Raw genomic sequence first — 25,550 nt, forward strand, 5'->3', positions numbered from 1 at the left:
ATCTTCTAGTTTTAAATTATTTGCTTTTCAATATTTAAATAAAATGGGTAATTAAGCACACGGTGCTTAGCAATTACAGTAGTTTTATGTTAAGTTTATTAAATGAGTAAATTAAATAAGGAACAGGATGATATATCACATACATCACATCTTATATAACTTTTGGTTTCCATTTGCTATGAACAACAATTGATTTGGTAAAATGTAAGTATATACTGTTAACAAAGAAAAATACAAAATATAAGTATAATGTGTGAAAGAAAAATCTTGCATGAGAGCAACTGATCACACTATATATGTTTGGCAATCGTATATTGCATCTCTAGTTCTCTACAAATTAACCAATATATGAACACAAATAGCGATGTTCAATTCGAATTTGAATTTGAAACTTTCATAGTAGAGACATAAAAATTTTCAAGTAGACACGGATATGTAGGAGTCCGTTTAGTTTGAAAAAAAAACACCTGATGTTTTGCATTTTCTAAGAAAACAAAAAAGACGTTCGAATCTTAGTTTTCTAAGAAAACAAAAAACATTATTTTTCTATTTTTTCTATAGGAAACTAGAATACATATTTTTATTATTTTCTAATTTTCATTTTCTATTTTTAAAATTGAAAATACATTATATTATATTAATTATCACCCTACACCCATGTCCTTGCCCGTCACCTCCTCCCCCTCCCCCACCCCACTCCTAACCCCCCCACTTAACAAAATATATTATAATATGTTTTTTAAGATGAAAAATGAAAATAATATATTTTAGTTTTGAACGCGTTTTAATTTTTTTTTTTTTCTTTTCATTTTGGGAGCACATATTAGTACCACTACTTTTTATTACTGTACCACACTGTATAACTGTTATAGCAGACAGTACAAATATATAATGCTTAATAATAGTAGATTAATAAAGAATTGTGGTACTATTATCAATTCTCTTTCATTTTCTATAAAATTAAAAATAAAAAACTAGAAAACATTTTCCTTAATTAAACACGCCCTAACATAAGGTTTTTCATTTCATGCTTAGTTACATATTTTCTTGCCTGATATAATTCTGTTAATTATTAGTTACTTCTCTATATAAATGAATCGAATTTGACATTCTCGAAAAATTATCATAATAAAAACCACTATATTTTTTCTTTTTTTTTTTTTTGAAAAAATAAAAAAAGTATTTTTTTCCCTTTTTAGTTTTGCACCATCTTTGTCAAAGGAGACAACAAAATAATGACTTCTTTAGTGTAGCCTATACTCCATGCAAGTTCCACCATATATGTGGTTCATATTATATTAGCCTTAATAACCACAATCCAAACTTCATTTCAATCCTCTAAATCACCACCACCATGTTCAATCAAGCTTCTACCTCTACACAACATCAACAAGACGACGAAGATGACAACGACGATATACGTGAAATTCATGCTCTATCACCACATCCACAACCTCCACAACCACCAATAATATCATCTCAACAACCTCGACGTGGAGAATTAGCATGGGAAACAACTAGCCATCGATCATCAAATCTTTCGGTAGCTAGTACCGAATTCACTACTATGAGTAGAGAATTTAATGCCTTAGTAATTGCGGGAAATGATATTGATGTTAATGAACATAATGAGCCAATTATTAACTTGGAAAGGATTAGAGAGGAAGATCAATTTCAAAGAGATACTAATCCATTGGCTATTGTGGCTGATAATAACCCGATAATGGCCTCTCCAACTAGACGTGGCAATATTGGTACAAATAGTCATAGCCAAAATGATGTGACGTCGATGCAGCGTGTTAAGAAAGAGGAGGTGGAATCGAAGATATCGGCATGGCAGAATGCTAAGATTGCCAAGATAAATAATCGGTTTAAGAGGGATGATGCAATCATCAATGGATGGGAGAGTGAGCAGGTTCAAAAGTCTACTTCTTGGATGAAAAAAGTTGAGGTACTTAAAGTGTTATAATTATGAAGTTATAGGACTTGTTTGCTACTTTTTAAATTTCTAAGCCAACGTGTTAGTTTAGTTGGGAAAGTTCAACCATTATTTGAGATTTAATATAAGAAAAATGATTGATAGTGGTATATATTAGTTGGGTGTTATATTGGAAGTTTCTTAAAAGTGTACATATGCAATGTATTAACAAAAACTTAAAATGTAGTATTATTCATGAAGTTTATAGACTAAAAAAGTGATGGTAGCTGGCAATCGGTTTCGTTCTATAATCTTAATTAAGTTGTTTAACATACTGATATGTTAAAAGTATATTTGTTATTATTGTAAAAATGTATAAAAATAATAGTGATAATTATGTGAGTGTTTATATATAAGATTATATAAATATAAATATCAAATGATAAAATAGAAAAATAATAACAATTTTGATGATACTTAAAAATGTAAGAATGAAATTAAGTCTTTTTATAGTGTAGTGTAGAACTATATATATTTATCCCTTTAACATAACTAGCACGGTATCCGTACAATGCAGCAGTGGTCGTGGCGGCGACGATGTGGTGGTGGAAGCGACTGTTGATAGTGGAGGCGGCGTCAAGTGGTGTAGATAATTGATGGAAAAGTAACTTAGTAACTGATTTAAAAGTTAATGAAGATATAATAAAAGATAAATGACTGGTAGTATAATTTAATCAATAATTTTATTTTAGATAATTTTTTCATATAACATTTAAAGAGAGAATTGTTTTCTTTATTAGATATTATTATAAAAGTATAAATTAGGTGTATATGGAAATTATGATTAAAAAATATGGGTATTTTTGGTATAAAAAAATGATGATTTTTCTAAAATAGAATTTCAATATGTTTTATAAGGGTTTATAGATATAGATAATAACGCATTTAAAGCGCTTTCATTTAACATAACGGAGTACACTTTATTACACTTTTTCTAAAGTATTATCCATTTATTTTAGTTATTTTTGATTATTAAAAATAAAGTGAAAGGTAAAATATTACTTTATAGAATACAGCAAATAAAAACCTACAATTACTTGTTTTTTTTTTTTGTTGAAGACTTTTTTTGTTGTTGAAGACTTGTTAACATTTATCCTAGACAACAACTTTTACTTTTCAACCCTACTTACTTACTTGATAATGTTGTACCTTTAGAATACAATTTAATTTTCTTTTGCTTTCTTTTGCCTTTCTTTGGTATGAATACCGTGGATATATATACATAAAATACATACGTGTAACAATAAGCTATGTACACATTACCTCTTTTTTATTTTTCTTTCTTTTGGACAATACTTTAGGCAATTGCCAATTGGTACAAATCAAGGTTGATGATCCAACAACAAATTGATTGGTGACCAATTAACTAATAATTTGAACCCATGACATAATCACGTATTCACGTATTTCTATCATCAAAAGTCAAAAAGATAAGATTACTCAAATGAAAAGGTTACCCGCGTAATACGGCGGCAGCAACGACCGGTGTCAGTGTTGGTGACCTAGCGATGTGTTTATTAATTATAAGTAATTAATTTAATGGGGCGATGTAAAAGTAATTAATTTTGTTAAGGTCATTATAGATATATTAGGTGAAGATATTTATATTAGTTAATAAAAGAGATGAGTAATTTAAGTATTTCAAAGGCGAATGGCGGCTCAAGTCATATTGGGTCCTAAAGCAAAATTTAAAAATGAGACTTATTTACGACTAAAATTTATTTAAGAGGATTTGCTATAGGAGCACCCCAATCTAAAGACCCACCATATAAATAGTATACATTTATACTTATCGTGTTTAAACACCCATCATACAATATATATTGATACTTTCAGTATGGTACTTTGACTTTTCTGGTCAAAGCGAGTATAATTCCCGCGTAAGAACAAACTTGCATATAGTGGGTGTTTATATTGAATTAGTGGGTGTGTTTATAGACACTACCATTTAAAAAGGAGAACAAAAGAACCAAAAAAGTAGTATTAGAATTCTCCCTTAATCAGTCTAAAAAATAAACTTAGTTAATAAAGTTTGGTGATGATTTAATAAGGTTCAAAAGTGTTTTGATTGTAAAAGTTAAACAAAAAATCTTTTAGGATAATGAGGATATATATTTTGAACAACATATAGGAAAAATATTGGAAAACAAACAATACAACCTAAATGCCGTTAAAAAATAAAATAAAAGAGATTAAGTATATTTGTTATTTGGGCCAAATAGTTAATGAATATAAAGTTTTTGTTAAACTAATATCTTACAATCTGTCTGTCCTAAATTGGTTTGAAAATCCTTTGAAACTAGACTTACTTTTAAGCCTTTTTATTTTATTTTTAATTTTTTTATACGAAAATTTATCAATATGTAGCATAGTTTACACATAGAATAAAATGATATATTTAACGTATATATATATATATATATAATTTGAGGCCTTCGATCATGCAGAGCCTAAAGCCCTTGCTTTAGTTGCTTTACCCTTGAAAGTTAAAAGATGAGAAAAGGGTGATTTACATTACAAATAAACGAGAGCAAGTACTCGCGCGTTGCGGTGGTGGGGTTGATAGGTCATAGAATATGATAGCCAAATACCTTAAAAATTCGTCGAAAGTATATCGAATGACATCGCTAATGAAAGAGCATGAAATTTTAAGAACACCCATATAATTTTTAAAAATTTACCGATGTATGGTTTTTGAGATAAAAGATTTTGAATAAATTGGAAGAATAAATGATTTATGGGGGAGAGGGAAAAAAAATATTGAGATTTGAGGAGAGGAAAAATGTGTTAGGTAAATATATAATTGATATATGGGCATTTTGGAAAAATAAATGTTAAAACTTAAAATGTAGACATGAGAGATTTGCTTTATAATATAGTATAGATACTAGATTATTTTCCCGCGTAATACGCAATAAAAATAATTTAAATAATGATATAAAATAAAATACATATAAGATTAATTTAAAAATTATAATAATTACTATCAGACTTATGTTGATTTTTAGTTGTAGATGTTTGTAACATATATTCGTTATTTTGCTATAGAACAACGATGTAAAGTTAAATTTAATTAATACATCATGTTTATTTATTGTAATAAAATAATTCTAAAAAAAAAAATATTATCTTCTTATTTTATAAAAAATCAAATATCAAATTACCACTGTAAAATACAATAATTATCTATTTAATAAATCAACATAATATTACAATAACTAATGATATTAAATATTACCTGTTTTAAACTAAATGTTAATTATAAAATTCAGACACACTTATAAAAAAGAAAATATAGTCATAATATACATATTTGATAGATGATAAATTTATCATTAAGTTTTAAAAAGAAACTTTTAAACTATGTTTGTGTGGATTACGATAATTATAGTTTAACAACATGAACATACGGATATACGATAAATATAACTAAGTGAACATTATTTATGTAACAGTAAATTTGGGATTGACAAAATAATATATTTTTTTAATATAAAAACAATAATATGTTTGTATTAGTGATGCTTAGTAGTAAAAGTTTAGTATGTATCCATTATAAAGGCTTAAATTTTTTTTTAATGTTTGCTTTTTAATCATGTAAGTGTATATTATATAACTAAGTCTGGATACTTTTAATTTTATAAGTCTCGTGATACTTATGTCTAAAATTTTAATTTTAAAATGCTCATTTATATGATTTATTTTACATCTAAAGTTTTAATATAACTTTAACTTGTTAAACTTAAAGTAGTTAATAACATTATGTCGACATCTTTTTGAACATTTGGTCGCAAAGCATTCATCCCTAATGGTCTCTACGTGAATGCCACCATATGGATTACAGGGAAACCCCTTAATAACCCGCCAAAGAGCACAACAATTAATTAAGAGTAAAATCTTCGCCCTCTTTGGTTTGAACTAAGGGCTCCCTAAGCAAATCTTTCATTCATGGACTTAGGATACCAATGGGATATTGCCACTATAATATTATATTATTTATTTTTTTTAGTAAAGATATCGACATTTTTTCACTAACATGACATCCTAAAAGATATAAAGAGTATAGGTAATTACTGCCTACTAAGTTATTTATAGGTTTACTAAATATTATTATTATTATTATTATTATTATATATTAAATCTTTATATCAATAGAAATCTAACTTGCCATAAAATAAAATCTTAATGAAAAAATGATGGAAACCTAGATGTGAACTTGTAGATGTATTAAAAGGGCCATACATTGAAATTGTATATCATACTACGTACACAGCTTATTCGTTTTTCATATTCCCATTTACATATTCTTTAAATAAATTATTTCCAAACTTATATGTACCTAATATCATATATTTCGGTTTTATTAAATACATATTGATATTTGACTAATTATATAAAGTAGAGGGACTAATATCGTGTATACTTAATAATAAATTTGGTAACAATATTATTAATTTGATCTAATGGTTGTGGTTAAAAGTTAAAGCTCATCTAATGGTCCTTATTTTTTATAAAAAAATTTAAAACCTTGTTATATATATATATTGGTAGATAGATATAGATAATGGATACATTTCCATGAGTAGAATTTTAATTCAAGTACTACAAGATCATAATAATATGTACTTACTACTTACTGCCTTACTTAAAATATCAGAGACTAGAACAGAATCTACATGTATGTATGGCATGAGGGTATGATGTTAAAACAAATTTAGTAGACCAAAAAAAAACAAGTTAAAAAACAAAATTAAAAAACTTGGCTAAAAAGACTACAAATTAGTTTTGAAGTTGTTTACATACAATACACACAACTTTAGTTATTTCCTATTATAGATATTCGTTCAAAGTTTGTTACATTCCAAAATACTTATCCGTAAGTAATATTTTGGGTTGTGTAGGAGTATGAGTAGAAATAGTACTAACATTTAGCCGTTAAAAAAATAACCCAAATCACTAACGAAAGGAAGCATTGGGATGAAAAGTTAGTTTGATCGTAGAATTGCAAGTTTTTGATTTTTGAAGAGTTTTATTTCGGAAAGCTTTAGTTATCTGTGATTAAATTACAACTATACATTATTAACTAGCACGATTATGTATATCATTGTGTTAAGCTTCGTTCTTTACTGTATAGAGAAAATGTATAGCTTTAGAATATTATCTGGACAATAGTTGATATGATGATTGATCTAGAACTCGACATAACAACATTTGTATAGTTTTTGAGACATAAAGTTCATATCTAACCAAGTTGACCCGAAACTCATTTGATTTGAAGCCAACCTAACCTGTGTTATGTCAAACAACCCCCACCCTTGTGACTCAATTCTTAAACATGTCAAATGGGTCTTGCCCGGGTTAGCAAGTTTAAGGCTATAGCTGAAAAGCCCTAACTCAATAGTCTACTCTGGCTGGGTTCGGGTCAGGTAATATAAACTCGCCATTCTGAACTTGACAACCTGAATCTCACCCAATGGCCACCCCTAATTAGGTACATTTTCTGTAATGACTCTTAGCTTATGTATGTTACATTTAGCTGTTGCAAATGAGGTACATCTTCTCCATTACACATTACATGCTCAACGCTCAACTTTAAAATGCCTACTTGGTTAAGGTCTCATTTATCGGTCTAATTCTATGATGTACAGAGTATATCTCTCTTACAACTCGTAGATGATTAAGTTGCAAGATAGGGATAACCAAAATTTAGTATAAAGCAATTTAAGTGTGTCTTGGATTATACAGAACTTTCATAGCATATATGTTATTGTATATCTTGCAGAGGAAACTGGAGGAAAAACGAGCAAAAGCAATGGAGAAGATGCAAAATGATGTGGCAAAAGCAAAAAGAAAAGCAGAAGAAAGACGAGCAACTGCTGAGGCCAAGAGAGGAACCAAAGTGGCCAGGGTCTTGGAAATAGCCAACTTGATGAGAGCCGTTGGTCGGGCTCCTACGAAACGCTCTTTTTTTTAGCCTCTTCATCCCACACACGCCAAAAAAAAAAAAAAAAAAAAAAAAAATTAGTCATCGGTTTAAATAACATATGCATATGCGTACTTATAGTGTTCCATTATTTTTCGATTGAAGGGCACCCATAAGGACCAGGGGACAATCTCAAAGTGTAGTACCCTAAAAATACAAGCCTTGGAGGTGTATTTATGTGTGTTTGATCAATGCACGATGAAGAATACCGTATTTGAGTGTGTTAGTATCACTAGAAAGCTTGTGATCGAGAGAACCTTTTGTACAGTGTTTTTGTTAAAAACTACTTTTTGAAGTAGTTGTCATATTGGCACGCTACTAGTCAAGTTGTGTTCGTGACATTTGTGGTGTAATTATGCAGCTTGTAAATGAATAATATTAGTACTGTATTATTTATGCTTTGTTGAACTTCTACTAATCAGTGATCCTTAGTACCTCTTAAATCCTGCTAGAGGAACCTGAAAATTCAATGTATACAAGAAAACTAGTAATCTGATAAACATTCAATTTCAGCACTTTCTGTTTGAGTCATGAAATTAATCAAATCAGGTTTCTCAATCAGATCGATGATGCATGTCCTAACGGATCACAAATTTACCGTGTGCAAATTGGTTTTCAGAAAAGGAAAACGCTGATTGTATATATCACATAAGGCCAGTTTCAAGTGTTGCTGGTTGATTGTCATTCAAACTTGGAGAAACAGAAGAAGCATGTCTGACAAACATTAACACATAGATATAATGAATAAATACCTTTCTCCCAATAGTCTTTGAACTTATGACCGCATGGTTGTTAGGTCATTTTGATGCTCCCACTCCCAAATGCCATTTGGTTACTATATGTTTAGTCTAAGATAGTGATTTTTGTTTCATAATCATTTCAACCAGTTATTACACTTTTCAACTTTTTCTAGAAGTATGATGGACCCTATTAGACCATTTTACATGAGAAAATCTTAGGGAGATCTTCACGTTCGTCGGTTTCTTATTTCCAGTGATCATTAACTTAATATTATATACTATGACCAAAAAAATTATCCTGTACTGGTTAATGATAGATTGAATACACAATTTGGAAATGAATAAATACTTTTGTATGGGTCACATTGGATAAGGGTCTAGAATGAAACACCTCATAAAAAATATCGGGTCTGAATGGGTCACCTAAGCCCTGCCTAACGCTTTTTTTTTCATTTAACGTCAGTACATTTTACATTTTGCGCACCTTCTTAACTCTGCAAACTGATATTTAACCCTGCATGATCAGAAGTCAGAAGATGTTGGCAATAGTCGTCAGTGCAACAAACAAAAGAAACTACCATGTTACAGTCCATCACATATCCATTCTTGAGCAAGTTTAGTTATATAATATTGCAGAAAATAGTGTATGCAGATATCCTTTTACTACTTAAACCTGTCATAATAAGATAATATATATAAAAATATGAGTTAGAATGACTTCATGAATTTAACAGATCACGCCATTCTAAAGTAACAACTAGTTTACCTACATTACAAGGAAACATTAATGTAACAGTATAATTGTCGGATCATTAGGGGTTACAAGTAATAAGCAGAAACATGGAGTTAGTAAGTGTATAAATTACCTCAATAAAACGGTTACACTTGTAAAATGTCATTTCGTTAAGATGATTTTATATTACAAAATGAAACAGAAAACGCGTTTTCAGGATTTTAAAACCAATTTAACTATTCGTCTATTCGCTTTAAGAAAACCACTCCAATCACTTGTTCAAAGTGACGTGAAATTAAGTTTTAATATGTTTATAGAGGACCCATGACAAGAACATTTTACATATTCAAATCCTTTTGTTCCACCAACTGCAGAAAAAGTGGTGTTAAATTAACAAGAAACAACAAAAAGGAAATACCATGGAAAGGAGTCAATTAGTCACAACAATACTTTATCATGTCACAGTTGCATATTTTAGATCTTGTGTATCTTGTTATATACATATTCTGTCCATTTGATTTCACCTTTTTGTATACTAAAATCAGAAAGTGCTTAACTTCCACTTCTAAATATCTCATTTAAATGTCCAACTATGATCAAGTGTCTCAAAATCTTCATGTTGATGAAGATATAAGAGATGTACATGCTTTGACTCCACCATATTACGCGCCTTCCATGACTACTAGTGATCGGGCCTCACGTGGAGATTTTTCAAATATGAGTGTCACTAATAGTACATTAGTGCTAGCAGGATCACCGAGAACAAGCACCACAGCTGAAAACGACGCTGATAGCAACTGGGGTCTTGGAATGCATCCTTCCTTATCTCCTACACGAGAAGATAGTCGTTCTGTTGTCATTAATGGTGGCAGGGAGGTGGCGCCTTCGGTGAGAAGCTATAAGAAGGAAGAAGTAGAATCCAAGATAATGGCTTGGAAGAATGCAAAGGTCGCTGAGATCAACAATCGTTTTAAGTGTGAAGATGCAATAATTAATGGTTGGGAGAGCGAGCAGGCTCAAAAATCCTCTTTAAAGATGAAGAAAATGGAGGTATGCCGTAAATATGAGTAACATGTAGTGTAGAAATTCAGAATCCTCTATATCATGATCGTTTATTTAAAAGAAGCTGATAAATTATTTTGTCATTTGTTTGTGCAGAGAAAGTTGGAAGAGAAACGAGTACGAGCAATGGAAAAGATGGAGAACGAGATAGCAAAAGCGCATCAAAAAGCCGAAGAAAGAAGAGCATCAGCAGAGGCCAAGAGGGGCACCAAAGTTGCTAGAGTTCTTGAAGTAGCTAACTTGATGAAAGCTGTTGGAAGGGCTCCTGTTAAGAACTCATTTTTTTAAGAGACTCTTGACTATCTTGTTAGTTCATGATCTATATAATGATGATTTGAAGTTTGAAGAATATCTTATATATGACTTGGACTAATCTATCTTTAGTTCATCTAGTAAGATGTAAAGTTATATTTCTCATTGTTTTCATGCCACTATTTAAATTAGTTATGTACACATTATACTATGTTAACTCATGGTATATGGTTGGCTATTTTTATAAATGCCTAGAGACTGTATTTGGAAGATCAAATAAATTTTCTTGTCTATATATATGGTCTCTGTGTGAAATTTTAAAGTTTTGATAGTTGTGTTTCAATGCTACATTTGTTTGTGGCTACATAGTTTTATGTATATGTATTATGGGCCTTATGGCCTAGATATGAGTATATGACTAGATTCATGGTACGGCCTAGTCTAGGCCCATGAGATGATATGGCCCATTGCCACACCTTTGTAATTGTGCATATTGTTTAGTTTTATTTAAGGATGGAAAGGAAAGGAGATGAGAGAGGAAGTTATAAACTGCATTCTTGAGGTGATTAAAAAGGAAAACTTCTCTTCGTTCTCCTCTTCTTTCCACTCTTAAGTTAACTAAACAATATAAACGTAAATATTTGCAAGGTAGTTTGAAAATAATTTTGGACGATCTTGGGATACATGACATTACTTGATTGAAAGTTAAGCTTGTGTCATCTTGTTGCTTTTGATACTTAATAGTAACACCTTCAACATCCTTGATTAGTAGGTCATGACTCAAAATTGTTGGATTTAGTACCAAAGCGGATGTTGTTAGTTTTAGTATCTAGGATGAACATTGAAGTGAGTGGTTAGTTTCATGTTAATGAACTACTTAAAATAGTGTCAGAATATAATTTATTATATGGCTTAACCACAACCATCCAAGACATTACAATTCAAGGACTTTGAGCTTAGAATCCAATTTTCCAATATTTTTATTATTTTTCAAGATCAAAAACTTTTTTAAAAAAAAAACCTCGAGCTCATAAATGTTTGTTCTAAATGTCGGATACATGGCTCGGTCATGATGTTGGCTTTTCTTTTGGTCTTTCTTTTTCTTTCTTTGTGTGCACAACTAATCGATCTCATTAGTCAAATGTCGGATGCATGGCGTGGTCATGATGTTCGCTTGGTCATGTGTTCTCAACTATTTTTATGCATATGTTAGCCTATCTAGAACTGACATTTGGTGAAGCCGGTAGCCAGCCGCCATCATCTTTTGACTCATGTATTTTACGAGGTTTATGAGTTTTATATACACTACCATTAAAACTTTTACATATATTTATTCATCACTACGTATTAAGTCAGTACACATATAGTTGATAGGAAAAAAACTTCACAACGGTAAACACAAATGCAGAAATAACCCCTTTGTTTGACAACCTTTCCTAACCCATGTGAACCTATGAGAACACTAACATGTAGGGAACCCAAAATGCAATCAAAATCAGCCCCTAATGGTAATAAGATCAGCAAACAATAACACACACAAACACAAAAACTTATAGCATGGAAAGCCTCTCAAATTGAGAATAAAAACCACGGGATCCGTAGGCCGCTTAAAATCCACTATTACCAATAATAGAGGAATACAATCAGACCTTCTCTAGCTATACTAGAGGCATAAAACAATCAACATACACTTGGAATAAAACATCAAGATGTATGGAAACATAACAAGGACAAAAGAGGAACAACATCACCAAAAATTCTGCTCTCTGTTCCAGCCCCTGTAACTCAACCTTCAGACCTCCTGAGACAAATTCAACCGTCCAAAATGTTGGCCCTGATGTTATGAAACTCCTGTCCAAAAATGGGGACAATCCAACGGTTCAATCTCTGGGGATCGAAGTTTTTGTGAACTGCTGTCAGAAAAAATGGGATCTACAATTTACACACATAAATGCAAGGATCCTAACACTACTTGTAAAGTTTTACTAGGTGGTTGTATTAGTATCAAAAGCTTACGTCTTTCATTCATAAATTGTGTGATATAAAAGTAACAATTTTATTATAATCTTAGAAGGATGCAGTTGTCACTGTACCAAAAACTGGCATGGCAACACCGAATCAAAATTGGCATGTGATATCCAAACCATGTCAAATATGCCAACTTATAGGGGTGGTGGCAACTATGCCAAAAGATGTCAATTGATGAGAGTACTATATAACCAATTAAAAAAAAAAACTTGGCAAAGGATTTTGTCTTCACACCATTAAGTGTCATGTTAAGTTCTCTCTCCATCCATACACACATGCCGATTTCATATGCCAATGCCGCATGCCACACAATGCCAAGAGCAAGAGAATGGTGTTACCGCATGTCAATTTGCGATACCACACAAACTTGCTGCTCATACCTTTCACCTTTAGTTCTATGTATACATGAGTATATTATAAATTAAAAATGATAAAACACATTAGAAAGATTTTGTGTAATAATATTCTCGATCAGTATAGAATATTAGTTAACATATAACTTATATAGAATCTGGTATATAGAATGATAATGAAGGTTCAATATGGTAAGTCGAGTTAGATCATTTATATGAACAAAACTTGCAGATATACTATTGGGGAGAAAATTGATACCAATATAGTCAGTGTATTTTATTTTTATTTTTAAATTTAGGGGGGGGGGGTTCTTTTCGCTTGATATGGACACACGAGATGGTGTTATTTAACTATAAGCATCGCTTAAATCCATGTATTTCATACTCTAAAGCGTAGATATGTATTCGACTATTCCCTCTAAATCAGCATTCTATAGTGTAAAGCACAAACAACAATGTTAGAGATATCGATGTGTGGATAAATAGAAAAAGCACATCTTTTCGGGCAGACCATCATTCCGCAAATGTATAATTTCAATTTCAAGTATTGTGTTATGTTCGTTTCTGTTTGCATATATTTTGCGTTAGGTAAATACCCTATATTTGCATTCTTTTTGTCTAGGCATGACTATGTTATCAATGCAATAGTAGATTAAAGGCATAAAAAGTCTAAATAAAATCTATGAGCTGAAAAAGGCTAAACAACTTGCAATTTTGATGGAGTAAAATATGATAATGTTATATTGTTATTACCTTCTGACGTACTAAAAAACTGAAAAATCAAATAAGCTTTTCAGAAATATGTAAAGCTAAACTTAAGCACATATTTCAGCAATCGCCTAGACGAGTAATGAAATAAACAGCGACTACCCATGCTTTTTGTGACCAGATTTTTAAAAATCGAGACCGAATAGGGCAGATGTTTTGATTTTGATGCCAAAAGATGAAGAGAGGAGATGTGTAAAGAAAAACAACATTTTTCTTCATTTAGGTTCTGTTTGTTTTTGATTAAAACATCTGCAATTAGGGCTGAAGAAAGTTTGGTTTTTTAAAAGAAAGAAGATCTTAAAAACGCTTTTATAACTTAAAAAAAAAACATTGTTCCCCACTTATATCATCTGGAAAAAATAAAAAACCTAAAAACATAACAGTGCTTCTTCTCCATCAACCAGCCACCCTCCATCTCAACTTACTCGCCGGTCATCTCCTTCATCGGAACCCTAGGTATGTCTTCTATCTATTTTCCCCCCCTTTATTTGCTATAATTATAAATATTTTTTCTCTCTGTTTGTTTTTCCTTTCTTTACTAATTACACTTATTTTTTATTTTATTTTTTGTGATTATTGGCCTTTATATTTCATTTTTTTCTCTTCTTATCTGATTGTTGTTGGTGAACCCTCAAAAGGGCTTTTTTTTTTAAAGATTTTAAATCCCTGTTAATGTTATATGGATATTATTATGATATAAACATGTAGCTCTTTGTTTTGATATTTTTTATTTCTTTAATGGTGGCTTGTATACTCTAGAGTCTAGATCGAGGCTAAATATCAGAAAACTAAGGTGGCGTTTGGTTCACAAAATATTTTTGAAGGAATTGAAATTTGTTGAAGGAGTTGGAATTTGAAGGAATTGGAATCTGAAAATTTTAAAATATATTATGTGTTTGGTTGATAGAATTTAATGGAATTGATGTTAAAAATAGATAATAACAAATGACAAAACTATCATTTTGTTATATGTTTATAATTTCTTTTTCATTTAATAACAGTGTACAATATTGGTATGTTTTATATACAATAATAAGAATAATAATAATATAATAATATTAAAAGTAATATATAGATCGATATATGTGCAGGTATCCAGAAAAATATACTACTATTCAACTTTCCCCTTTACCTACCCTGCAACTTTTTTTCTATAATTTCTCTAATCATTTTTTTTTTCCAACTGCCCTATTTATTTTAATATATACCATAGAAGATCTCTTTTTCATCCAACAAAGATCAACTACAAACTATTGTTTAACATAACAATACAACGATTAAGAGATCTGAATTCACTTGGCCAGAAATCATACAAAACGGCGGTGGCCGGAAATATAAGCAACGGTGTCAGGGAGGTAATTGTTTAGTGGATCGAGTGGTTGGTGGCGGTACAACAACAGATGTCGGCAGAGATATAACACTCAAGTGGAAATAGGTTTGTAGATGATGAGGGTTTTTTGGTCAAATTGTCTCAATTCCATTGGAATCGAAAACTTTCCATTGATTTAGTGAAGGAATTGTAAATTCTGTATTTTAAGAAATTTGAAGGAAAGTTTTGATTTTCAATTCCATTATTTTCCCAACCAAACAACCTAAGCAATGGAATTTAAATTCCAATTCCTTTAAGGTCCCATTAATTTCTATGAACCAAACACCCCCTAACAAAAAGCGAATAAATGACCATCACAACGTGCGATTTTTCCTCTAGTAGAATGTTATCCTTTTTAAAGTCTAAACCTTAAATGTGAAAAAATAAAAGTTATATGAAAAAAGCATCAAAATTTCAAAGTTTGATGCTAACTTTATCAATTATCAAGAGTTATTGCAACTTTTTAACCCTAATATGCTTCCACCACTATATAAAGTCATAACCTCTTTTCTCTTCCGGCTATACATACATAAACCATAGCTTTATCATTACTCTTAACACAGTTATCAACGCATCTTCTTCTTGTGTCTCTCTGCATCCAACGCCTAATAATTCACCGGCGGCAAAAATGGGCGATGTTACAACCGGCGCCGGCGACGGTCAGAAACCAATTAAACTTCCGGTTCCAGGCAAAAGAAACATCCTTATTACGAGTGCGTTACCTTACGTCAACAACGTACCTCATCTCGGAAACATTATTGGATGTAAGTACATCATTACATCTATATATCTATATCTATACTATATTATAAAGCAGATTTCACTTTAAATTTTCAATATTGATTTTGAGTACTTCCCAAAAATACCCCTCCTATCTATTATAATACCGTTTCTCTTTCCTCAAATCTCAACCAATCATCTTTTTTCTCTCTTCTCCATAAATCATTTATTACTCCAATTCATTCAAAATTTTTTATCTCAAAAACAATAAATTATAAAAATTGCATGGGTATTCTTAAAATTTCATGCGGAGCCCGTACGGCTAAGACATTTGACTATCATACTCTATGACATATCAACTCCTATAACCTATCACATTCTATGACCTAGGTATCACCACCACTATCTCTCACCGCCGCAATGCGCGAGTACTTGCTCTTGTATATATATATATCTATCAATTTTCAACTTAGATATATCTGTACATTAAGTTTATAGCTAACTTGATGATGCTTCAGTTCTGTATACTAGAGTTTGATTTTCAGTTAGGATAGTCTTGAATTTGAACTTTATGTTGATATATGTAGGTGTGTTGAGTGCGGATGTGTATGCTAGGTATTGTCGGTTGAGAGGATACAATGCGATATATATATGTGGTACTGATGAGTACGGAACTGCCACTGAGACAAAAGCGTTGGAGGAAAATTGTTCTCCTAAAGAAATTTGTGATAAGTAATCATCGAATTTGTGTGCTGTTTGATTTTTATGATTAGTTTATGATTAGTGAAATGATCTTTTTTGTTTGTGTATTTAGGTATCATGCGATTCATAGAGACGTGTATAAATGGTTCAATATAAGTTTTGATCACTTTGGACGAACATCAACACCTCAACAGACTGAAGTTTGCCAGGCAATTTTCAACAAGTTATTGGAAAATAATTGGCTTTCGGAGAATACTATGCAACAGGTGTGTGTTATATTCAAGTTTTTCTAAAGTTTGGAATGACTTCTGGATTACCTTAAGTAAATGAATCATGTGATGTTCTTTCTGCAATGCAGCTTTACTGTGATACATGTAGTAAGTTTTTAGCTGACCGGCTAGTTGAGGGCTCCTGCCCTACACCAGGCTGTAACTACGATTCTGCACGAGGAGATCAATGTGAAAAGTGTGGCAAGCTGTTAAATCCAACAGAACTTATTAATCCTAGATGCAAGGTAAACTTACCTCTCTGTTTAGGTGAAGTTTAACATTCAATCTATACAGTTATATATATATATACTTTGGTCTATAAATAACAAATAAACTTTCTGCTTGTTATAATGGCATTATGTTCTGCAAACAGGTTTGTTCAACCAGTCCTCGAATTCGTGATACAGACCACATGTTTCTTGAACTTCCTTTGTTGGAAGGTAAACTGCGTGAATATATTAGCACAATGTCAGTGGCTGGCTCGTGGAGTGCAAATGCCATTCATGCAACAAATGCCTGGCTAAAAGAAGGATTGAGGCAACGTTGTATCACTAGAGATTTGAAGTGGGGTGTTCCTGTTCCTCTTGAGAAATATAAAGAGAAGGTAAGCAGTTTGATTGTATACTGGCTTTATCTATATTGGATATGGTTAGTAGCATAATTTTAAGTGTTAAAGTTACTCTTTAACTAGTCTTTCATGGCTTAACGTATTTCTATTGTGGTTTTTACATTAATTAGGTTTTCTATGTATGGTTTGATGCACCAATTGGGTACGTTTCGATTACTAAGTGCTACACGCCTGAGTGGGAGGCTTGGTGGAAGAATCCTGAAAATGTGGAGCTATATCAGTTTATGGGCAAGGATAATGTTCCATTTCACACTGTAAGTGCTTTTGTTTCTTCTTCTTTTCTCTGTTTTATTAATAATATTTGTAGCTCGACCGTGCAAAATTGTAATTTAACATCCTAAAAGTCATGTTGGGAAATGCTGATGTAGTTCCACCTTCTTATATACTGGTACACACCATTATTACAAAGTTGCAAATGTGTCTACCTGCACATACATGGTACACCATGCCTACACTACATCTGAAGATATTCCTTTCAGCTCTTGATTTACACTTAGTTGAATCAACAAATGCCAATTTCTGTTCGAATTTCCATACAACTAGTTAATTCAGTCAGCATTTCCTCTTGTGCTATGTATATTTGTTGATGTCAATGCTAATGTAACCAGAGTTTCTTAATGTGCATATCAAAACCCTACTTAGGTATTCTCTCATTCTCTTTAAATCACTCGGTAGCTTTTTGCATTAATACATATGGTATGACTAATCCTGGTTTCAAGTTTAGATGATGATGTATCTTGAGACTCCTAAAGTGGGCAGAGATTAAGACATTAAGTGGGTGTTTTATATTGATTTCATAGTCCACTGTCCTACCCATGAATATACTGGTATAATTTTGATCTCCAAAAACTTTACTGGATAAGCTAACCAAAATGGTAAGAACAAAGCAACAATCATAACCAGATGATTTTATGAACCAATCAAGTCACTGGTAAGAACACGAGGAAAGGTTCAATGACCACGTAATCTGAATGCTTATCAGTACATTTTCGTATAGTGGCAGTAACAACCTTTAACTTCAGTCATTCATGGATTATTAATAAAAGTACACAGTTGTAGCTACTTTTAAATTGAAGATGGTTGATATAATGAAAGTTTAGGCATTGTATGTCACTGTATTGATTTTTGGTCCTGTTGGTAAATCTATCAATGAGATGATGTCTTTTTTGGAGATGTTTCTAGTTATAGTCTGTATTTTGTGACTAGATTCTAGGCCTGCCATGAGTGATTTCTTGCACAAGTTACTGTCAGTTCCAACAAATTTTCTGTGAAATTGGAAATAGGCTAGGTTGATCAGTTTTGACTATTAATCCTTTTTGTTTCTCCACCTTGAGTGTCTTGAGAATCTTCTTGGCAACTTGAAACAGTGATTATCATATGTGTTGTAATACCAAATGGCGCTGATAGCATAGGGTCAATTGGATCTTGAAATTACTACACTTTGAACATATGTAGAAAATAGGGGTTCCGTTTAAAGAGCATATGTATATTTATATTTAGAACTTCTGGTTACATCTCCTATATACATACACAAGGATGAAAGTCAACTGAGTGCTACTAGCTGTATTGTGGTAGGCTAGACACGTTTGCAGCGTTGATCTGGTGACATGTATATTCTTTTTGTTTACTGTAAATCTTTTGTCTAAGATGTGAAATGATGAGGATCTTACATCTTTCTTATGTCAGTTCTGGCTTTGTTATCTGCTTTCTAAGTGATGAAAAAATTGGTTCCAGGTAATGTTTCCTTCTACACTTATTGGGACTGCAGAGAGCTGGACTATGATGAAGACTATTAGTGTTACAGAGTACTTAAATTATGAGGCAGGTGTGTTCAATGCTATCCCTATATGGTTTTTGCTTAACTGTTACCGAAATATTTGTCTGTTCAGCTCTTGGTTATGGATGCGTATGTTAGTATTTATGTTTCCATACCGTTTCTAGGGAAGTTTTCAAAGAGTAAGGGTGTGGGTGTCTTCGGAAATGACGCCAAGGATACTGGCATTCCTGTAGAAGTATGGAGATATTATCTCTTAACCAATAGGCCAGAGGTTGGAAGTTTGTTTAATATTTGATCAATAATGGGGCCTTCATTCTCTATTATTTTTTAGTTGTTGCTGAATTCTTTATATTTCAAATGTGTTTGCTTGTCTAGGTATCAGACACGTTATTTACATGGGCGGATTTGCAGGCAAAGTTAAACAGCGAATTGCTAAATAATTTAGGCAATTTCATCAACCGTGTCTTAAGCTTTATTGCTAAAGACCCAGGTTAGTAGATTGTCTCAGTGGAACTTAACATATTCCAATTGTAGCATATCTTCATCATTGTATTGTGGGATGAATTTTTTTTTTCTTTTGGTGTTGCATCTGATGATATCTAAATTCATGGACAGAGTCGGGAGCTGGCAAGGGTTCAGGATACAGTTACCTAGTTCCTGATGCTCCTGGTGCAGAGTCACATGCCTTAACAAAAGCATTGGGAGACAAGATTGGTAACTATGTTGACCAATATGTGGACGCCATGGAGAAGGCAAGTGATTATATTGGAATATATTAGTATTCAAGTTATCTGGTGTACTTTTATTTTTGAAAAAAACGATTCCTGTTTGGCATTTGGCATTTGACATAGGTCAAACTAAAGCAAGGATTGAAAATTGCAATGAGTATTTCTGGCGAGGGAAATGCATATCTACAAGTAAGTCCACCACTATTGTCGACTATAATTGATGACCTCACTTCTTAAGAGAAATAGATAAAAGTATCAACAAACCTGAACCTCTTCAATCCACAACAAAAGTCATTTTGTATATCTTCATGCAGGAAAGTCAATTCTGGAAGCTTTACAAGGAGGACTTCCCTTCATGTTCCATTGTCATGAGAACTTCTGTGGGAGTGGTTTATCTTCTTGCATGCCTTTTAGAACCTTTTATGCCATCGTTTTCGGTTGAGGCAAGTAAATTTGCGCTTATATTTTGAAGCTTTTGGAATTAAGGCATGATGAATATGCAACAGGTTATCTTTTTTTTTTGCTTAAAAATCTTTTGAATGTATTGATACAGGTACTCAAGCAACTTAACTTGCCCTCTGAACTATCCCTTTCTGATGATAAAGGGGATGTTTTAAAGGCCAAATGTCCTTGGGAGATCATTCCTGCTGGTCACAAAATTGGGGCCCCTGTGCCTTTATTCAAGGAATTGGTAAGTTTGTATCTCTGCTGTGTTCTCTGTAGATGCTTCTCTTTTCTTGTTGCATGTGGCCAAGCAGCTGCACCTTCTTGAACATCTTGTATTTGTTTTTGTTTTTCCATGACATGCAGAAAGATGAAGAAGTGGAATTTTTTAGGAATAAGTTTGCTGGAAGTCAAGCTGACCGTGCAGACCGGGCTGTGAAGGAAGAAGCTGAGGCAAAGAAAATTGCTGAAAAGTTGAAGAACACGAGTATTTCTGGTGATTGTCATTTCTTAATGACTTAATGTTACTAGTCAAAGAATGTTATAGTGATTATTTGTAATATCTCTTCTAATTCTGATTGCTGGGAGGTTGGAGCCCAAGATTACTTATAGTTGCTAATCATTGCAAAAAATTGTATTTCTGTAAATATGATTTGCAGAAAAGAGTGGAAAGAAAGAACGCCCAGCTAAATCTGCAGCTGAATCCAAAAAACCTAAGTCTACTACTGAACAGGAAATAACTATCAGTAGACTTGATATTCGTGTTGGGGTTATTAAGGAGGTTCAAAAACATCCTGATGCTGATTCGTTGTATGTGGAAAAGATTGATGTTGGTGAAGATCAGCCTAGAACTGTTGTTAGTGGGCTCGTCAAATATATTCCTCTTGAGGAGATGCAGGTTTTTTTTACTTTAATCCCTATGTCCCTTTAATATATTATCTGCACATGTATGAATATTGTCTGGTCTCTGTAACTTAACGTGTATAGATATCATTCTTGAGCTTCACATTTCTTTCTTTTCCTCCAGAACCGAAAAGTTTGTGTTCTTTGCAATCTAAAGCCAGCAACCATGCGTGGTATTAAATCACATGCAATGGTTCTTTGTGCCAACAGTGGTGATCACACCAAGGTAATACTTCATAATACTGCAGTTAAGACCACTTTAATTAAAGGGTGCCACAGTACTAATGTTATTACCAGTCCACATATCCATTAGTTCATTGTCTGTTGATGCTACTATCCTCTACCTACAATTGTCAAGGAATATACTTGATAACCCTTCAGAATCTGAGAAGCAATTAATTTTTAATTAGAGCTTTATGACATTATTGGGTTGATTCCAAGTTCGTGAAGTTGATTAGTATTGTAGCATCACTAGGTGAACAAGCGCTCAACTGATAGGATAGAGAGCTTAAAAGTGACTCAACTTATTCCAAAACCTCTTTTATGTAAAAAGCCAAGAGCTGGCAGTTTCAGTCCACTTGTACATGGTTTGATTTGGGCTATGTTTTAATTAAAACAGGCCAAGTGTTATAATTTTTTATTTTTTATAATTGTAGTAATTGGGTCAAACTGGTCAAAGTTTGCCCAAAGTTTGGAAGATAACATTTTGGGCAAACTTTGACCAAAATAGAATAAAAGTTTATTCTATTGAATATAACAACTAATATTATCAAAATAAAATTCTTAGTCTTTTAGACATTAAGTGTTTCGGGTCGAGCTGGGTTAAAGTGTTTAGACCCACATCTCAAACCACCCATATTGGTAGTAACTAGTAATAACTGGTAACATCAATCCATTGTTCCTTTTACTGGTGTTTGCTGCTGTATATTCACATCACAACCTCTATCATCTTTTCCTCCACCTGTTGACTGAGATTTTCATGTCAAATGTGATATAGTTGATATTGCTATGAAGTTGTATTTTACAATTACCACCAAATTCTGAACATGCATACGAGCCTAATTGCACGATCATAATCTCAGGTAGAATTGGTGGAGCCACCCGAGTCTGCTGCTATTGGAGAGAGAGTTGTCTTTTCTGGGTTTGATGGTGCGCCTGATGATGTTCTTAACCCTAAGAAGAAGGTTTGGGAGACACTTCAAGTGGATTTACATACAGACAAGGATCTTATCGCCTGCTTTAAAGATCTACCGTTTACCACTTCTGCTGGTGTTTGTAAGGTGTCTACCATATCCGATGGACCCATTCACTGAACACGTATATGAGATACGTTCTGTCACTGCTTCTTCATCGAATATCGATGTTTTTTTTCACTTTTTTTGACGTTTCACATATCAGAGGTAACATTTGAACAGCTCTGGAATCTGGTGTAGTTTGATAGAAAATACTGCTATTTATGATATTTCTTATATGAAATGTGGGTGATGTTGGATTCACTGATTTAGGCCATAATTTGAGTTGAAAGCAGTGCAAGGTTTTTCAGATCCAACTTCAGATTATTCTGACCTGAAAAGAAACATTGATGCATGATGCATTGTTATTAAGACGTACTAATCCAGCTCTAGAGTCTGGTTGTTTTTCTGTTTAAATACAATAAATAAGGATGTGTTTAGTTGTGAAAAATGTTTTATAGCTTTTCATTTATAATTTTTAAGAAAATGAAAAGAGTTTAATATCTCTAAAAACAAAAAGAAAATTTAGAAAACTCGTTCAATATCATCTTAGAAAAGAGAGAGAAGTGGCACACCACCTAAAAGAGGGCTAAGTGCACCAACAATCTCTTTACACTCGCACAACAAACTAACGCAAAACTTTGTTACTATTTCCCTTGCATTTTGTGGCACACCAACAAATTCTAAGTCACATATTGTAACGACAAAACTTCTGTTTTCAAAAATGATAAATCTATGAAGCTCTTTGATACAGTAATTTCTAAGACATGAATAAACTTAAAAATGAAGTATTTCGAACACATGGCAAGAAATTCCTGATGACTATTAAAAGTAATTATTAGGCATTACGAGTATATTTAAAAGCATAGTAAGCAGCTAACTTTAAGAATAACCACATTCGGTTAAACAGGGATCAACCCTAGAGAACAGCAAGATCAGTAACGAAAAGACTTTCCAAACAACCATCAGATATCAAGTCTTATTCTTTATGCATCAGAGTTCTGATTGCATGCCAACTGTTGAAACAAGGGACTCTTGGTCTTGCACCAACATGAGCTCACATCTCGGATTCTAACAAGAGTGAAAGTAAAAAATAAAATAGGGAGAAAAAGGAAGCACATGTCTAATCAGGAACAACTGCAACCCATCAAAATAAACAAAGTTCGTAAGCATGGCTGATCAAGGCCTCGTTCATAGGTAGTTACTATCAATCATGGCACCTGAAATCTTTTTCTCTAGTTCATTTTCATCAATCCACATGGAACTTTGACGACGCAGTAGCTCATTCTTCTCTTTCTTTTTCTCCATAAACTTCTGCTCTCTCTTTTTGTGATATTCAAGTTTCTCAGCTCTTTCTTTTAACTGCAGCCACAAATTATCAGGAGACATCATAAAATATGAGTAACAATATAACGAATCTATGATGTACATGTAAATTTGATGCGGGAGTCAAGTACATCTTAAACTTCCAGTAATTCGATTTCGTGTATGTGTGTGTGTTTTTCTCTGACATCAAGTATTTCAGTTAAGATATTGGCTTATCGTCTGTGTCATCGGCTAGCCTTGCTTTATTGTTCTCTTATGAAAATGAATAGACAATTTCTAGGATGCTGGAAGTATGACATGTAGAAATTAGCCTGAATTCAATGCTTAAAAGAAGAAAATCATATCCCTGGTGTGCATGGTTTTCTTTAAACAATGTATATTTGAGGAGCTTCCAAATTACTCACAGGTCACACCAAGGAGCATTCAAACGCTATAAGGTTACATAGAAGCCCAAATGACAAAACCTTGATGCAACCAGTACGCTTAAAATATTACATCATACTGTATACAAAAGTAGGTAAATGAATCTACGTTGAAAACTAAACTACGTACAAAGGTAGCAGCATAGCTTATCGATATAGCACCAAAGCACAAAGGTTTATACAATCCCAAGATATTAATTATCTAGGTTACCACCATTGGCACCTAGGTTGCGCCCAAAAATGTCTACAAGGTCTGAAAAGTGATTCAACTTTAAGTTCACAATTGATGTGTAATATCAACTACAGAGCACGGTACACTAATTTTCTAATGAAATTCTCTTGATATGGAGTTATTGGCAGATGACATAAGATAATAACATATATGTTCAACCTGGATCCTTGTAATAACTTTTTTATTTTGATATGGTCATTATAAGTATGTTTCCACATTTCTAAAAACAAGACATTTACTGTTATTCGTTTTCATATCCAATGTTCATAAAAACACACAAACTGAAACAGAAAAGAACAAAAAAAAAAACCACCATACCAAAGTCTGGCGAAACTCCTCCTGGGCGACCTGTCGTTGAGCGGCTTTCGCCTTCTTTTCAGCAGTTTTAGCAGCTTTCCGTTGCTCGCTTTCAAGTCTCAAAGCTTCTTTCTTAATATCATCTTTCCTCTGTTTCTCAATCCTTTCCAACTCCATTTCATAAATATATTGTTTACGGACTGATTTCATCTTTTTCGCATAGTCTCGCCGGAGCATATCAAGTTTCCATTGGGCTTGTTTTGGATCCTTTGGTGGGTCCCAACTGTTTAGGTAACTACTGGGAGATAAGTATTCATGGTTGCGTTGGTGGTCGTTGTGATGAGATGGGGCGGCGACGGTGGATAGAGATCGGTGGTGATGAGTGATTTTGGTTTTTGAGATTGGGATACGGAGGAGCAACCGTGTTTTGGTCGCCATTCACGACGGCTATTTGATTACCTAGTCGATTGGCTATCTTAGAATGGTGATGACTCTCTTAAACGACTTAGTCAGCCAACCCTATTTTGAGATGGTGATGGCTATTTGTTTTTTTTACTCTTTCTCACTGTCACTTACTAACAACCCTACCTCTTTCTCATCTCTT

General features: G+C 32.7%; 4 protein-coding genes across 5 annotated transcripts; 3 read left to right on the forward strand and 1 right to left on the reverse strand.

The window, feature by feature from the left end:
- The first annotated feature begins 1,247 nt into the window (after positions 1-1,247).
- On the forward strand, positions 1,248-8,379 carry LOC122606765 (remorin 4.2-like). 2 transcript variants are annotated; one of them, XM_043779622.1, is made up of 2 exons: positions 1,248-1,951; positions 2,499-2,626. In XM_043779622.1, exons 1-2 carry the CDS (start codon positions 1,355-1,357, stop codon positions 2,538-2,540), a joined length of 639 nt encoding a protein of 212 aa, XP_043635557.1. In that variant the 5' UTR covers positions 1,248-1,354; the 3' UTR covers positions 2,541-2,626. The 2 variants fall into 2 exon arrangements, with proteins under 2 accessions (XP_043635557.1, XP_043635556.1); XM_043779621.1 differs by lacking the exon at positions 2,499-2,626 and adding an exon at positions 7,761-8,379 and having other exon boundaries at positions 1,258-1,951.
- A 1,637-nt stretch (positions 8,380-10,016) lies between these two features.
- LOC122606766 (remorin 4.2-like) lies at positions 10,017-10,784 on the forward strand. Its single transcript, XM_043779623.1, has 2 exons — positions 10,017-10,484; positions 10,593-10,784. Exons 1-2 carry the CDS (start codon positions 10,017-10,019, stop codon positions 10,782-10,784), a joined length of 660 nt encoding a protein of 219 aa, XP_043635558.1.
- Positions 10,785-15,784: 5,000 nt separating this feature from the next.
- LOC122606764 (probable methionine--tRNA ligase) lies at positions 15,785-22,933 on the forward strand. The gene is made up of 17 exons (XM_043779619.1): positions 15,785-16,030; positions 16,574-16,718; positions 16,801-16,954; positions 17,047-17,202; positions 17,331-17,561; positions 17,696-17,839; positions 19,320-19,410; positions 19,527-19,633; positions 19,738-19,852; positions 19,978-20,114; positions 20,214-20,279; positions 20,405-20,533; positions 20,644-20,781; positions 20,901-21,030; positions 21,194-21,432; positions 21,562-21,663; positions 22,520-22,933. Exons 1-17 carry the CDS (start codon positions 15,895-15,897, stop codon positions 22,748-22,750), a joined length of 2,451 nt encoding a protein of 816 aa, XP_043635554.1. The 5' UTR covers positions 15,785-15,894; the 3' UTR covers positions 22,751-22,933.
- A 538-nt stretch (positions 22,934-23,471) lies between these two features.
- On the reverse strand, positions 23,472-25,454 carry LOC122606767 (protein enabled homolog). Its single transcript, XM_043779624.1, has 2 exons — positions 24,968-25,454; positions 23,472-24,031 (listed from the first exon to the last, which is right to left on the reverse strand). The coding sequence occupies exons 1-2, from the start codon at positions 25,382-25,384 to the stop codon at positions 23,861-23,863; spliced, it is 588 nt and encodes a 195-aa protein (XP_043635559.1). The 5' UTR covers positions 25,385-25,454; the 3' UTR covers positions 23,472-23,860.
- Positions 25,455-25,550: the final 96 nt, after the last annotated feature.

This window comes from Erigeron canadensis, chromosome 7 (genome assembly GCF_010389155.1).
Source record: "Erigeron canadensis isolate Cc75 chromosome 7, C_canadensis_v1, whole genome shotgun sequence".
Lineage (NCBI taxonomy): Eukaryota > Viridiplantae > Streptophyta > Magnoliopsida > Asterales > Asteraceae > Erigeron > Erigeron canadensis.